Raw genomic sequence first — 16,763 nt, forward strand, 5'->3', positions numbered from 1 at the left:
CAGAGAATGAGGGAAGGAAGAGTTGGGAGAGTCTGGCTGCTAGTCAGCAATGGCACTCTGGAAGGAGACAGGACATAGCTTGGGGTATCTGGGTATGATTTCTAGAGGAGAGGACAGTTCCAGCATGAACTTAGCCCCTGAGGGACTGTCTGGGTGGCAAGAAGCCCAGAACCACCACCCATCCTGGCCCTGTTTTCCATTACCTCAGCCCACACACACTCCCTTCCACCCTCCCGCCAGCCATGCTCGGGCTCTTTCTCTCCAAAGGCTGCAGCAATTGCTGAGCACTCACCAAGTAAGATAGTTCCACACTCTCCACAGCCCTTGGGGTCTGAGATACCATTCTGGCAAGCTGGCTTGAGTCACAGGAGCAAACAGAACCCTGAGGCAGACCTAAGGTGGCCACAAGCACTTTTCCTGGACATCTCGAGGAGCCAGACATAGACCCTCAAACCTCCTAAAACTGAAAAGGACGGTGGTTTTACTGCAGGACACTAACCTTCTATCACCACCTCTGAAATCCAATGTCCAGAAGCACCAGACAGTTGGAGACAGAAGAATCACCCCTACAGAGAGGCTGTACCTGCAGCCAGCACTGCGCAGCAGAAGACAGCCCAGCTGCCCACCCGCATGCTCCACGCACAGTCTCTCAGCCACACAGCCTCCCCCCCTTGCCTCTTGCAGGGGAACACCGGTTCAGTGTGAGGAATGAAATAATTATGGAGGAAATAAAGACTGGAAAAAGCAAGGATCTGAAGGATCCTGCAACAGGAAAAGCAGCAAGGGGAGAAATTTATGGAGAAGAGAGATGCCCTGAGGACCTCTCATGGTGAGGCACTTAATCATCCTCTAAAAGGAAGGTGTTATTTGTCAATGGTAGAATAAAAAAGCCTGTACTGGATCAATGTACTTGACTCTGCACCTCTAAACTCTCAAACAAACCATCCCCAAGGACCAGGATCACACAGGCTTATAACTCTCAACATAATCAAAGCATCACAGCTTTATTGCAATCATGCCATTATTACCATGGTAAGAACATGTTTCCACATCTGGAATATTGTGTCCAGTTCTGGGCCCCTCAGCTCAAGAGAGACAGGGAACTGCTGGAGAGAGTCCAGCGCAGCCCCAGGGATGATGGAGGGATGGAACATCTCCCTGGGGAGGAAAGGCTGAAGGAGCTGGGGCTCTGCAGCTTGGAGAAGGCTGAGGGGTGACCTCATTAATGTTTATAAATACATCAAGGGGGAGTGCTAGGACAGAGCCAGGCTCTTTTCAGCAACATCCAACAACAGGACAAGGGGCAACGGGTACAAGCTTGAACACAGGAGGTTCCACAAAAGTATTAGGAAAAACTTTCACTGTGAGGGTGACAGAGCACTGGCACAGGCTGCCCAGGGAGGTTGTGGAGTCTCCTTCTCTGGAGACATTCAAAACCTGCCTGGACGTGTTCCTGTGTGACCTGCTGTAGGGGATCCTGCTCTGGCAGCAGGGCTGGACTAGATGAGCTTTTGAGGTCCCTTCCAATCCCTGACAGTTTGTGATTCTGTGAACTCTGCAGAAAGTTAAGAACAGTATTTCAGTAACTCGCATCTGGTATTTGGTATCAACACATTTTCACATCTGAGCTTAAACTAATATTTTTTTATTTTTTTTAATGCAATCTTTGAGGCTCTGCTCTAAGAGGCTGAAGAATTGGGAGCTGCATGTGAATATTCTAGGGCTACACATCCCAACACCCCACAGAGTCATCGGATGGCCAGTCCCAACAGGAGCAAAGTGTTTGGAGACACGACTGGCAGGAAGGGGCAAGGCTCCTCCTTTAACCAGGACAGACGGCGCAGGAGGCCGCAGAGCCAGGAGCAGGGAATAGCCACACCAACCCCTCTTCACAAGTAGGGCTGGCAAGAACATAAACCAGCAGAAAATAGAACAAGCAAGCTAAGTGGAGCCCAGCAAAGTTATCATTTTAATGCCGTGATGCAGATGCCTCATGACAGTCAGTGGCAGCCTGATGAAGATTTGACTCGCATTACACCGTGGCTATGACACACGAGTATTTCTTCCTTTAGAACTGCCCATCCAGGCTCCATCTTCACACACACCCCGTAACCCTCACACCAGTGTGGCTGCACCCTACAGACCTGTGCTGGTCAGTGACCTACAGAAAACACCCTGGCTTTTCTGAAAAACTTAATCGAACTTCAATTTTATGGGCTGGATAGCCTCTTACTGAAATTACTGTACAATTTTCACTTGTTTCAGCCAAAATTGAGGGCAATTTTGCTTAAATAAGCCTGTGCCATTAGCTCTATTTCACCAGGGAAATTTGCTCTCACTTGTGCGTACGACATCATCTATTGACATAACCCCACCAAAACAGGCATTTCAAACCCTTCTCGCTCTGCCATTTCACATACTGCAATTACATTCAAGCTTAAACAAAATCCCTGACACTAGACTTGCACTGTGTTTCACTTCTCTATCACACACTTTGCTTGGTTTTGTCTTCCCCAAAGAAGTTCCTTCTGGAGACTTCCACTGGTTTCCATCTTGCCCAGAATCTTAACTACAGAAATCAGGGTTTTTGTAACCACAAACCTTAAAAAAGTACTTCCAGTGACCCTTTTACAAACTAAATGACACCTTCTGCTTCTACAACAACTTTGAAAAGAAAACTCAGTTAAAAAAAAAAAAAAGACCCCATGCCCACTTAGTACAACCCAGAAGTTTTTTTCCCCAGTCCTTCACGCGGAAAAACGCTTCTGCTCTCACATGTGAAAAACACAAGTCAGTTGCATTCTCACACACTGCAAGGATTGTATCAAAGTTTAATAGTTACCATACAACTACTTAAATGTTTTCTTTCAGTTTTCACACCATTACTGCAGTTATTACATATGGACATAGCAATCAAGCATAGAAGTGATAGACAAGAGCTTTGACGAAGAATCCAGTACCAGGCACGACACCCATGCTTTCCTACACCTTTATATGAAAAAGCCCTTTTACCTTGGCATTTCCACTTCATTTGACAACCAAGAACAGTCCACAAATTTGCTTTAACTTTGCCTCCCAGCATCTTTGGTAGGCAATAATCAAAAAGCCCACCTGAGCTTTTGGGATTTGCTGGCGATTAGCTCCTTGTGGCTTCCAGGAATTTATCCACTGGCATCGACTTCCCTCAGCGAGCTCGCCAGGCACACCCTACAGCAGTCAGGCTAATTTTCTTCTCCACAAAACCCTCACAGGAGTCATTCTGCGAGACAACCTCAGAGACTGCAGTCCCTCAGAGGAACGGCACAGCCAGCAATTCCCAAATCAAAAGTTTTACATTTTAGAAGTGGAGTCACAAGCTCTACAAACTCAGTTGTTGGAGAGAAACCATAAACCAAAGAGCAGTGAGGCGGGTCAGAAACTGAAATGCAGGAAAGGCTGTTTGGGGCAATTATATAATTAGTGGTCACTTCCAGACAAGAACAAAGCCCCACTTACCACTTAAGTCTTCTGACCAACCATCTGCTCGGTAGCTGTAAAGCTCATGGAATTGGAGTCAAGCTGTTTTTGAAGTTGCCAACATGAACGGTACTACCCGATGGGGACTCAGTAAAGTAGCTGAAATACTTCACAGTAGTTCCTAAGAGAACTTTAGAGCCCAGTTATCTTCTGGTTCAGCATGCAGACTATCCCCAGCCCATAAAAAAAAGAAACGATAGTACTTTATTAAAATACTAAATTTTATTTTTTTTCCACGTACATTTAGTCTCCCCACCATTTCCATTTGTCTGACCACCACCACCACCATGCCTTATCAAAACATTCCATACATACTTAAAATGAAGCTGAGGGTGGAGTCCCGTCTTTAAAAACTAAACAGGCATTTTGGACAACACATTCTTGGCAAGGTAATCTGGATGACATTTATCAGACACGGCAGGGAAAGCTCTTTCAGCCTTTGTAAAAAGGACAGCCAAATAATGGTTACAGAAATAAGACTGCAGATTTTAATGAACTGTTTAAACTGTTTTCTTTTCTTACAGAGTCTGTCTCCATTGCCAGAGAGCTTGAATGACCTGGAAGTGTACACAAAAAGTTAGAAATTGAAATGCATTTGTCCAGTTATTTTCAGTTTACTATCTCCACTTACTCTACAAAATATTGACATTAAATTACAACAAAAAACCGCACTCCTTTCCAAGAAAATAAAGTTGAAAGAAAGACATTAGTTCCCTCTGCTAGAAGACTGTTACTCACTGCAAGTCACAATAGTAAGAATTCAGTGAAGGTAAGCAAGAGGATGGGTGTGGACCAGCTAGGCAAATATTGGCTGAACTCTGCCTACCCTGGCTCATGTCAGACCAACTCCAGTAGCTGAGGCTGCTTTTAAACATTCGTTCAAGAACCTATCAATTTGTCTATCAGACAAGTTTACTCTGAACCACTGAGGGAAGCAGGAAAGCATAAGGAATTCTGTCACTGGAAGAAAGTTTTAGCTCACAGGAATTTTGATAGGGAAATCTAAGACACATTTTAGCCCAGTCTATGTTGAGTAATAACTAATACGGAAACTCGCTTCCTGATACCACCTTTTGGCTTGCCCTCTTACGAGAGTTCAGTTGACTTTGGGAGAAAACGTAGCAGCAAAGCCATCATCTCAATCGCAAAACAGTTCCCACTCCCAGACACCCACCCCAACAAAAAAGCTGAGCAGCAGACTGGCCTAGGTGGCCAAATGCAGCAGCAAGGAAAACCACAGCTCATTTCCTTAGCCAATATGGTGCCAAAAGGAAAATTCTGTGGGTTTAGTAAGCAAGAGATAATTTACCAACCGTATAAAAGCTGGAAAAATGTAATAAAATATTAGCTTTCTCATCTTGGCCAACTAAATCCTTAAAACCATTCCCATTTATTTAATTTGAAGTATTGTTCATGGTTTGTAACCCTTTGAAACAGTCCAAAGCTTGTAAAGATTAAGAAGTGGAAAAGAAACCCTAAGTCAGGCTGTAAAAGTTTTTGGACTTTATCAAGTTCCAATAAATTCAGTTACCTTCTGGTCCTCCGTCCTGAAGCAATTCTTAACATAGTTGGCAAATTTGGGCTCCAGCTTAGGAAGGGTAGTACCCTATTTTGAAAAAAAAAAAAAAAAAGTACAAGCTTTAATGTGTGCAGGTCACTTAATGATTCCAGTAAATTAACTTAAAAAGATTTTGGTGAACTCACCTTGCAACACCCCAAACCAATCTGCTTTTAAACTGCTTTAAGAAGCTTGATTCTTTACAATACCTGGGTATTTCTCACAGGAACGAGTGCCTACATACTAACATGACTGTAACAAGTAGCTTTGCTCAAGGTCAAAAACCTAACAGCAAGCATTCACCACTTAAAATAATCTTGTTTGTAGTCAACATTTATATGCTATTCAGATGAACTACCACCAATTTGATATTTATGGATTTTTACTACAACACGTAACTTGACACGTTACTATTCTTCCTAGGTAGGTTTTCAACTTCAGCTCTCTAAAGCTAAAAATTAACTTACCTCCCACCTACACTTTAAGACTTACTCCATTACGTTAGTTCTATTAAGTTAAAGAACTGTTCCAGAGACATTTGCCTGGATCACTGAAACTGTCTTTGTACATAGTCAAACGTGCAGAGCAGCTTAGGTTGATCTTCACATCTCTTCCTATCTTCCTATCTCCATGCAAAGTAGTACAGCACACTATTTTAAGAGACACTGATTCACCTTTGCATGCCACATGAGTAATTTTTTCCCCACTTTTCAGGTTCACCAGCTGAAATACACCTAGCCAAGTCTGACACTACACTTAACTGCTTCTCAGCACACCGCACAAGATAGCAATTTCTCTTCACGGGAAACAAAGCTACATCCAAATACCTGAAACTGTAATCTTGCAACCTAAAAGCTTGGATTTAGACCTTTGATTCTGTCAAGTACTGACGCTTTTCTACTAGCTTGTTGATATGTCCTTACTATGTAATACAGCAGTTCCACTCTAACAACTTTATTAGTTTTTTACATCTGCTAACTTGCCGGCCACCAGCTCCAAGTGCTATTGTATATGGCAATGCATAAACGTGCTGCCTTACACAAAGGTATGCTCCAGCACCACCTTGGAAAACATTAAATTAAGCTGCCTGCTATCGCTTCTACCTATTTGTGCTTACAAAGCATTTCACAGTGGAAATACTCCCCAGTATATTCAAGTATATTCTAAAGCTCCTTGCCTATTATCTGGCCTGCATGCTTCCCTCCACAGGGACATGTCTACTGCGAGCAGCTCAGCCACTTCTGCTTATGTTGCAGAAACAACACTAATCGCCGCTCCTCTGAGTCATGCAAAAAAAAAAACCCCCAAAAAACCCCCCCCCCCCTAGCATCCACTAGATCCAAGAGGTTAGTCTGACCTAGCAGTGATACCATCCATCACTCTGTCAGGTTCACAGTTTCAGGATATGCATTTCGATCCTGATCACAATATGCTGCTGCTCACCCTGCTTCAACTCTATACCGAAATACTGTATTTCACACTCCTGGGACAAAACTACCTCAAAACATCAATAATCTAAGCAGAAAATCCTAATTCTTCACAGAACTTGACTGACACTCTAAGGGGGAAGAAATTTTATCACCTCAACCAAAAAAACCACCACACCACAATTCTTCATAGCACTGGTATCTGCCAAAAAGTCATCTCCAATATAGACCCTGGTTCAGTCGCAAATAAGCATACCATCTAGAAGCACACTCCAGAGCTAGGGAAGTAAATAAAACCAGAACTCATAGTCTAGCTGTCAGGCCCTCCCTGCCATCTGTGCTGCAGTACAGGCAGGTACTCAGCTGCACCCCTAGCTGGCACTCAGTTTCCAAACTTGGCTAGGGAGGAAAGAATTGCTATTGCCTGCTACTCAAGCAGATTTCAACTAAAATGTAATTTTCTTTTTTTTATACTTAAATAGCAGGGAAGAAGAATACTCTTGTGCACATCTACGAAGTACTAATCAAAGCTGATAACCCAGAGCCGAGAGCATGCCTGGTGACCTTCAAAAGACAAAACATCCACTGGGGGGAGCCCAGACCTTCAGTTCAGAAAGCAAATTCTTTCGAGTCTTCATTGATTCATTAATGCACCTATCTCCCCCTTCTGGAAGTTACACAGCCTTACAAGCACCTAGACATCCAAGCTGGATACTTAAGATCAAGCTACTTCAAGCACGTGAAGAACTTTGTTTTACTCTTGTTGCCTAAAATAAAACGTGTACACTAGGTTAAGACACCTTTAGAATAAGTACCACCCAAGGTTTGTTGCTTTCTATTTTTCAGCTTTGTTGTGGATTTTTTTCAAATTTTAACTGAGAGAGTTCACACTAAGAAATACCAAATCACAAATAACCACTAGTGGAGAAATACAAAAACAAAGTGGTTTTGTTTCTCATGAATACAGAGGCTTCTTTATGTTCAAAGTGAGTTTTCATTTCTCTGTGCTTCACTATCAATATACTCTGATAACAGCACAGCCACCAGAGATATGTAACCATTTCTTATAAACATCCAACTCTTCTGATCTGTGAAATTAAAAATAAGGCTGAGAAACTCACCTTATCTACAGACGCCTGCATTTTTGCTTTAATCTCCTCTAATGACAGAGGGACTTTTGGTGTTCTGGGAGTTAGAGACTTATCCTTCTTGGAATCTGGAGTCTGAAAATTATGCATTTTGTTAGGAACTTGCACATACATAAAGCTACTTATTATATAAGATCAAAGCTTTCCAGAAACAAGAATGTTAAAACTTATTGTAGAATTTGTATGAATAAAAGAACGAGCTATCACACACACTTCACATGGTTTTCAAAAATTCACAGAAGTGAAATTTTTGCTTCTAACACATTCTTCAGACAAAGACAAGAAGACCGTTTAAGACTGGAGTTACTACAGTTAGCACAGCTAGCATCTTACGCTTCTGGGCAGGTGTTCTTTCCCCCAACAGAAATTAAACCAAAACCAGCCCAAACATTCGGTGATTTAGAGTTTACTCCACAAGCGCAGTCAGATTAGGTAATGTTTTAAGAAAGCACGCATCTGCATCGCTTCTCAGATGCCATCCATCTCACACCCATTTCTGTGTCAAGCTTCCTGACATGCACGTTTGAGTACATGCAGCAAGAAAAATCTCCATAAGGAGGCTTGACAGCCACGAAGCCACTGAGTAAGAAACTGCCAGTAGTTCTCAAATGGAGTAGTTCAGTGAGAATTCCTTATTAGCAACAGCCTCCAGTTGCACTGCAGTGACAACACAGTTGGCAATCAGCCTCTGGTACGAGCAGCTACGCACAAAAAAAAAGACTTGTATTTTAAACCACGGGATCACTGATACACACAAGGGACAGCACACATCTGATTTCAGATCCTGGTCGCTGTAGTCATATATTGATCCCTGAAGAGTTTCACAGGGGAATATGAAGCCATGAACAGTTATCCCCAACACACCTAATATCTATCTCAAAAATCTCTCAATGGTTAGCGCATTACTTAACGTTACAGTAGAATAAACATTTGTTTTACTCATTTGTCTTCACTCACTTTTGATTTAGAAGCTGGTGTGGCTGGTTTAGAGTCTTTTCCATTTTGCTTTGCTTTCTGCATGTTTTTTCCTGAAGCCTCACGGACAGGCTGAAAAGAAAATCACTTGAGTTGATTTGCCATGAAAAACTGCTAATAAACATTAAGCTCATTAACATAATACTCAAGACTTAGTGACAAATATATACCACCGGACTTCAGACAAAAGAAAGTATTCTCATTGCCCAAGCAACATGATAAGCATCCATTATTTAAGCAAAACAAATGTTTGCTACGGGAACTCAAAAAACTGGTGAAGCACAAACAACAAGGATCAAGTTTTGTTACAATGCTCTGCAACTACATGGGACCTCTGCTACATTTTCCTTACATATATATCTTTCCTTATACATTACCATGCAGACTTTCAAGGGGAGATATTGCACAAAATTAATTCTACATAGCACTGCAATTCCAAGATCTGATTCGGTTTTTGGTTCTTATTTTTTTTTTTTCTTCACTTTAACACAACCATTACCTCATTTGGCATTTCACACAGAAATATCATCTGGGATGTGCGTGGGCAATGCCATATGTATACTTAAGAACTAGATTCTTATACTCCTGTGTAAATCAAGGGACCACTTCATTCAGTCATGCTAGATTCGATTAGATGGCAGGAATCTGCAGTTTGGATTGTCTTTACCAGGCTTTAAACTACTGGGCACTACCACCTATAGAAATTCATTAGGACAGAGCCACATACAGTGAGGTAAAATATTAAATGTTTGTTTCTAAACAGCAGATAGGAACACAGAAATTCAAGCCAAAGAACACAAGTTCAGAAAATTACTACCTTCTATCTCTGCAATTGTCAACTCAGCTTATTTTACCACCAGATGGCACCCAAGGGCTGACATAATTTCACATTCAAATGCTTGTCTGCCTGAGGTAAATCTTTTCCAGTGGCCTCACACATTTAGATCAGTTTCTTATTCAAAGTTAGGTTGCTAAAGAATGAGACCTTTTTCAAAGTATGCAAGACTAACAGAAACAGCATACCACAACCTGCATCTCTGGGCAGGATTTTGTTTGCTGCCCAACAGCCATACAAATAATCATTATCAGTCCAACAGCCACACACATGTATGTGCATGCTGTTAAGAACCCAGTCACCCCTCTGCAGCCAAGTGAAAATACGGACTGGACACACGTTCACACTGGAGCGTTCTATGTTAAATTACAATGTCTTTATACAGACTAAGCTAAATCAAAAGCATCTCGCTCACATTTCAAAAAGCTATGCTTAAACTCATGTACTGCCATGATCCCTTGAATTGATACATAGTCCACTATAAAAGAGAACACTTCAAAACCAGGATCCCTCAATGAGTTTCTGCATTACAACAAATGCAGAGTTCAAACTTAAACAACTCTCCCTTATGCCGAGCCTTCCCTCCTCCCATTCTGCTTAGGGGTCTTCACATGAATCCTCAAAATATTACTCAATAGTTAATTAACAGCTATTAGTAAATTAAAGAGGTGTTAGCACTTCCCCTCCATGTGAATAAACTTAGCTGCAGATATTAAGCCAATCTGCTATCACTTGCTTCCTTTTGCATTCGTTACGGACTGCTTAATCCTTCCCAGGTGAAGAAGGTCACGTGCGTGCGTACATGTATGTGTGTCACGGGTTAGGACTAGACCAGCCACTAAATGACAGATGCTCTCCAGTGACCCATCCCCTCCCCAAAGGCGAAGGGAAAAGGGAAGAAGGGAGAAAGAGACTTAGGGATTTGGGGAAAAGAAAGTAACAATCACACAGAGTGCTTTAATAAAATGGGAATGGGATGGGATACTCTGCCCGTCAGGTTTGGGTTCCCTGTCCTGTCCGAGGCACAATCTTTTTACTTCCTTGCAACATCTTTTTACTTCCCAGCACCCCCAATGTGTTACACAAGCTCCAGCAGAGACCTTGGTCACTACAAGAACAAGTGTAAGCAAGAGCCTTTCTGCATCTCTATCTCTGGCAGTAACTGTAATGAGGCGTTATCACTTTCAGTAGCAAAACACTTCCAAAAGTGCAGCCTCTTAGAAGAGGCTGAGCTGAAAAGCAGAATCACTGAACAGAATTGGTTCTGTTTAGCTCAAACCAGGACAATATGCCACTTACTTTCTTCGCTGGTGTTTTCATCTCTTCCTCATCATCCTCTAAGTCATCCTCATCACTACAATTAGAAAGGCAGTCACTCACCATGACTCCAGATTTATACTCACAGCTTCAACCATATTAGGAATTAGGCTTCCCATCCCCTCCCAATAAAATATTTTTATTCATGAAGGAAGCAAGTTATCTTCCCAAGTCTACCTTGTATGTTTTAACACATGACAAGGTGTTAGGCCAAATACTCTACTTACTACTGCTAAAGCACTTAAATGCATTCCCTTCTGCTTTAATACTGAAGGCAAGTATCACAGGACTTCCCCTAGTACTAACAAAGAAATTCTGGATCTACTAAAGTTAATGAATTACACACAACTACGTTTTATAACCCAAGGTGACACGTCTGAGTAACACCAATTTAGACTGCGTTGTCAAAACAAACTTGAAGTAATTCTACCTGTGGCCAAAAAAAAATAAAAGTAGCTGGCTAATTGAATATCCAGTTATGTTGCACAACACAAATACTGTAACAGTTAACCCTGTATTTCAAAATACATTATCAAAACAAGAATACATACTCATCATCCTCATCATCATCATCTTCATCATCATCATCATCTTCTAATTTTGCTTTTTTCTTTAAAAAGATCAAGTATGTTAAATATCAGCACGATTTTGTTCTAATAAACAGCAACCTTGATCTAAAACACTTTCTGACACATCAACTTAGCTAAACACCAACAAGTTAGAGCTGTCAAGTGAAGAGCTACTGACGAACTGTCAGCATGCTCTGAGCATATGAACCTTTCCTTCCACACTACAAAGTCTCCACCAGCATTTAAGTTTTACCAATACACTGATGTTTACAGTAGAATCTGCACACACTCAGTTACTGTAGTGGACAAAACTTCCACCTAAAGGTAGCTTTCATATCAACGCCTCCAGCAAAATTTCAGAAACAATCTGTACTTAACTACACTTCTATAATTTAGTACTTGTCAAGACCCAACTACAACACAACATAATCCTTCCCCACAGATATCAGTAGATCACATACAAAGTAAATAAGAGCAAGCTATTAACTGCTTACTCCTAGAGGCAGTAGTCATATCAAACCCAAAGAGAATTCTGCAGACCAGCTGACATTCAGTACATATACGTACCTGTGGTGTTTTAGCTCCTCCTCCGCTTGCTGGTCTCTTTGTCGAAGTGTTCACAATCTTTGTATCATCTTCCTCATCATCTGATTCTGGTTCTTCCTCCAATGCTGGTAAAGTGATGGCAATGTGTAAAAAACCTCACTCATTTAATATAGCAAGACCCCTAGTAAACAGAGGAGTATCACCCTCAACTAAATAGGCACAGTCCTACTGAGGTGCTGAATTGACAAGAGGAAAGTTCGTACCAGTGATTTAACCACTGAGAAGCTTCCAGTTGACTGTGTGCAGATACCACTACATTCATATCCAAAACGGGTGAATAACCATCCATACACTGCCTGTAACATTCCTCACAGAAAAGCTATAGAAAGTCAAGAATTATTTTCTAAGGACACATTAAAGAGAACTACTACAGAGAAGCACGAAAGACCATTTTACAAAGGAGGCTAGTCCTGGTTTAGTTTTTAGTGCAAATTCAGTGCCACTTCATGGAGTGTCTTTTCTCACTCTCAACTGAGAAGCAGAACATTCAGAGCTTTCTGCTGTGAGACACCAACACTGGGAACCCAATAACCCCCCATTTGTAGGGAGAAATCAGAAGTCGAGCTGCAATGTTGACAAACTCCCCCTTATCCACACAAGAGACAAGAAAAGGTATGCAAGCACTTCTCTGAACTCCTTTGTCCTACAGTAACTTCACATCCCTGAGGACAGTGAATTGAAGATTCAGAGAGTCAGTATTAGAGACACACCACATGCATCACTCAAATTCTGCAGGTGCTGACACACAGCAAGATCACAGGTAAGTAACCAGAGGAACACATACCTACGAGGTGCTGACCGCTGACATAAACAGGCCCGGAACCACATTTCAACCTCAAGACCACCGGTGGTGTGATCTCAAAGCCACCTAATGAAACCTAAGGAAAAAACAACACTGTTATTTATTCAAATGTTAAAGGCAAAGTGTGCTTAACAGACAATCTATTCAAATGAAATCGAGAGCATCAACACCTGTAGACCCCCAAGGCTAACACAGTCACTCCCAAGTTTCCATCTGACAGAATATTCCTGAAGTGTCAACAAGCCACAACACGGCTCACTACACTCTCGTTATTTATTCCACTTAGAAGCACATTTTTCAAAGCCAGATCAAGCCATATTTGTTTCTGCTCCTCCTGACAGCAATGCCAGGAGCACTGAGCATTATCCAGCACACCTGTCCCCAGCACTCTGTGCTTCCACTTGTACATCATCAGCAACTCCCATTCGAATTGCTTTCCAGATGACGCAAATGGTGCCCTTAAATCACTAAAGGGTAGCAGCCATCTTTAGGATTTCTTGAGTTTGGGACCTGCAGAAAGCCTAGATTTTTTCTTATCACAGGCTCAAAGAAAGCGCCACAGGCTACAGACACATTTGCTTGCATACATGAACATTTTTGTACAGAGATGACACGTGTAATGATCACTTCTTTAAAAGAATGCACCTCCACATGACTAGACCAAGTCTACTAGGCACCAAAAAGAAGTAATTCATATTTAGCTTGTACCTACTACGCACACCAAAACTGACACCTGTGTGAACACGTTCATCTCTGTGCAGTTTCAGTAAAATTCAGTCAATCGAAACCTTTCCTAACTAGTCTTTCTCATCTGAGACCCAATTTATACGAGATATTTTCCAAGTTCCTGTACTTACCGTAGGCTGCACTGACATTTTCAGAGATGCCAGTACTACTTTAATAGGGTTGCCTTCATAATCCAATGCTTCTGCTTCTACAACATGTAAATCGTCTTTGGCTCCAGCCCCTAAAGTAACCTGTGAAGTAAAGAAGAGCGCACATTCTGATAACCTTCCCAAACATTCTTGAGTCTTTTAAACTTCCTTCACTGTTCTATATCTCTTCAGACTTAGCTTTGTATTTGCGGCTGGCAATGACTCAGTTGCACTCCTCCAAGCCAGTACTCTCGCTCCTCACAAACACTGGCGCTTACGAGGTGCAGCTCAAGGCACGTGTGTGCTTTGACAAGAGTGAGAAGTAGACCATTTGCTACTGGATTACTGCACTGAACTGAGTCAGTGACAAATCCAGTAAGCACTGAAGCTGGCCCAAGGAAATAAGTACAAACAAATACCTAGAGAAAGTGAAACCACTGCCGTCACTCCTACAGAATCACCACTTTTATATCCTTCCCCTTCCTGCTATGCTTCACCTGCCAATTACTTGCCATTACCACACTACTCATGTTTTGCTTACTTGACATTCTGCGAGGAGGTAACTACACAGTCCGGCACTGTTACTTACACGTGCAGCTTCGGCATTATTTCACCAAGGACTGTCAGCTGCTGCCCCAGAGCATTTCAAAGCTCAGGTGGCTGGACTCCTTACGCTGAGTACTAAGAGCACCAAGTGCAGGCTGGCACTTTCAGAAAATTCAAAAAGCATAGCTTCAGGGATGCAAATGAGTGACAAACATGGGAGAGGCCTGAAATTCCAGTTCCCTGGCCCTCTGGCATCTGAGTCAGGATTACATGCAAACAATGCAAAAACCAAGAATCCCCTGAAGTACTACAATTATTCCCAAGACCAGCGAAAAGGCCCTGTGTCCTTTCCCAATGCCCATGAACGGAAAGCTTTCCACCCTCCATGGAAGATGTGGATTTAAACACCTCAGGCAGAGGCATACAACTTCAGTTTCCACTCCTGAAGGGCTGAGTTTTAAGGAAGACTATAATGATCCAGAGTAGATTTATCAGGCTGAAGGCTGAGAAACAGGACACAGGATTCAGTATTCCTGGCAAGTTTTGTTACTGCAAATTCAGAGGTGAAACTGCTGCTCTGATCTCGCCTCTCAAATGGGTTAGCAACACTGAATCAGCCTGTGGGACTACCCACCAGGAGAAAAATTTAAAGAGCGTGCCCTCCACCTCCAGTCACTTCTGTCGTTTGCATCAGTTCAAGCAATGCTAGAGCGCTCAGTATTCATTTATCTACCGAGTGTCTGGAAAGTGTCCATTCACACGCTTTGATTTTTACACTGAAGGAACGCACATCAGCAATAAAGGAGTAGTGAAGCAGTAACCATCCCTCTTCATGTTCTCAGCTATCATTAGTTACACAACTACAGAAAGCCTCATGCCACTTTCTACATCTGCATGCATCAATCCTCCCCTCTCACTTTTATCCTGTTTTCTCCCTACCTCTTTCTGGAACTCATACCCAAGTCCATCACCACATTTGTGTCGTAAGTGCCAAGGGTCAGTCAATCTCTAGACATCTGGTCTTTCATCAGGTGCACAGATCAGTGCCTGGCATTTGTTACATTCACACTTGATCTTCCACCAAGTCCTTTCTCTGCTGGTCAAGGTATTTTCTGTTTGCAGCTACATCCAAGATCTTTCAAGCCTTACACGTAAAGGTGTCATTTGTTACTTTAACCCCATTTCTCCGGTATATCATGTTTTGTCTTTAAAAATACAGATTACTGAATTAGCCTTTTTTTCCACAACGCCGAAAACTAAGCACTGGTATGTATCCAGTCTGCTTCATCCCCCATGAAGACTGTACAGCATCAAAAGAGATGCTACAGGCAATTTTCCAAAAAGAGGCTCTTTGAATAAAGCCACACAGCTCAAGTATCACTCAGTGACTAATTTCATCTGCATGTCAAGCATTCAGATAGAATTATCCACATGAACTTGTCCTATACACACCTTACCATTATATTCTTCCCTCAAAAGAAATTCTAATTAAGAACAAATTAGTCATGTCAAGTCCAGGCTGCAATTTTCACAAAATGCAAGGACTGCAGGCACATGATTCACAGAACTGTAATGCCTATATTGTAGTGTTGTAAATATCACTGTATTAAGTCTGTAGAGCATTATTATGCAAGCCTCCTGTAGGAAGCAATTCTGCTGTAGGAAGTAATCCACAATTATAACTTTTGTTTCCAGATATCATCAAGCTGTCTCTTCATATTTTAATAAACACAGAAATAAAGCATAAACTAGAGTTACTACAACTCTTCAACAGCCCAGAACAAAGGCCTTGGAACTGCATCTTCCTTGTGTGGCAGCAGAAAGATCCAAAGACACATCTAAGAGCTCCCAGCGTACAGATTCTGATTTCTAGAAGCATCCTGCTCAGTGAAGAGTCTGTTAGGTTAACTATCTGAATGCAAGACGATGCTTCTTAGTTGCACCCTTAGAGAGGGCAACAGCAAGGACAATAAATCAAAACATAAACCTTTTCTCTGTTCATTTAGGTTTAGTTATCTGCTTATGCGTAAAAACACTGGAATTATGTTTGGGGAGTATATAGGAAGTTCTTCAAAATAAAGTCTCTAATAAAGTCTACTAAAATATGCCCATGTATTATACTTGTAAATCTGTCCTCCTGTAGCATTGGAATCCTTGTATTAGAAACTCCATATTGAATCCTTTTGTTTTTAGTAGACATTTATTAGCGCACTGTGAATAATTTTTAAACCCTTCCAGCCTTGCATTGCTTGCTGTAAATCAAAAAGCATCAGTAGATATTTTAATTTTCTTGCTTCCTTTTTAACAGATTCACATAAAAACACTACTAAAAGAAACAGTTCTGAAGGAATAAATGTACGTGTTAAAAACTCACTTCTTATAGCCTCGCACACCATCTACTTAGAAATAAAAACCTAAACCCAGCAACTTCAAAAAACTAACGATACTTGCCGTTCTCAAAGACAACTGATGCTCATTTTCTTCATCATCAATTTTGAACTGATAGTCCTTATCAGCTTTAAGCTCGCAGCCTGTGGAAAGACCATTTAATAATTAAGTAGCCGCTTAATTAAGATCACTTCTCAATTA

The 16,763-nt window shown here is 41.6% G+C and overlaps 1 protein-coding gene across 1 annotated transcript; it reads right to left on the bottom strand.

The window, feature by feature from the left end:
• Positions 1 to 3,716: 3,716 nt before the first annotated feature.
• NPM1 (nucleophosmin (nucleolar phosphoprotein B23, numatrin)) lies at positions 3,717 to 16,705 on the bottom strand (the record flags this gene model as incomplete). The annotated part of the gene is made up of 10 exons (XM_009877299.1): positions 3,717 to 4,073; positions 5,048 to 5,122; positions 7,623 to 7,724; positions 8,607 to 8,696; positions 10,759 to 10,813; positions 11,328 to 11,386; positions 11,913 to 12,016; positions 12,736 to 12,829; positions 13,611 to 13,730; positions 16,626 to 16,705. Coding segments are annotated over 10 exons (818 nt in total), but the record flags the coding sequence as incomplete, so codon positions are not given.
• Between the last annotated feature and the right edge of the window lie 58 nt (positions 16,706 to 16,763).

This window comes from Apaloderma vittatum, unplaced genomic scaffold, assembly GCF_000703405.1.
Source record: "Apaloderma vittatum isolate BGI_N311 unplaced genomic scaffold, ASM70340v1 scaffold24369, whole genome shotgun sequence".
Classification (NCBI taxonomy): Eukaryota; Metazoa; Chordata; class Aves; order Trogoniformes; family Trogonidae; genus Apaloderma; species Apaloderma vittatum.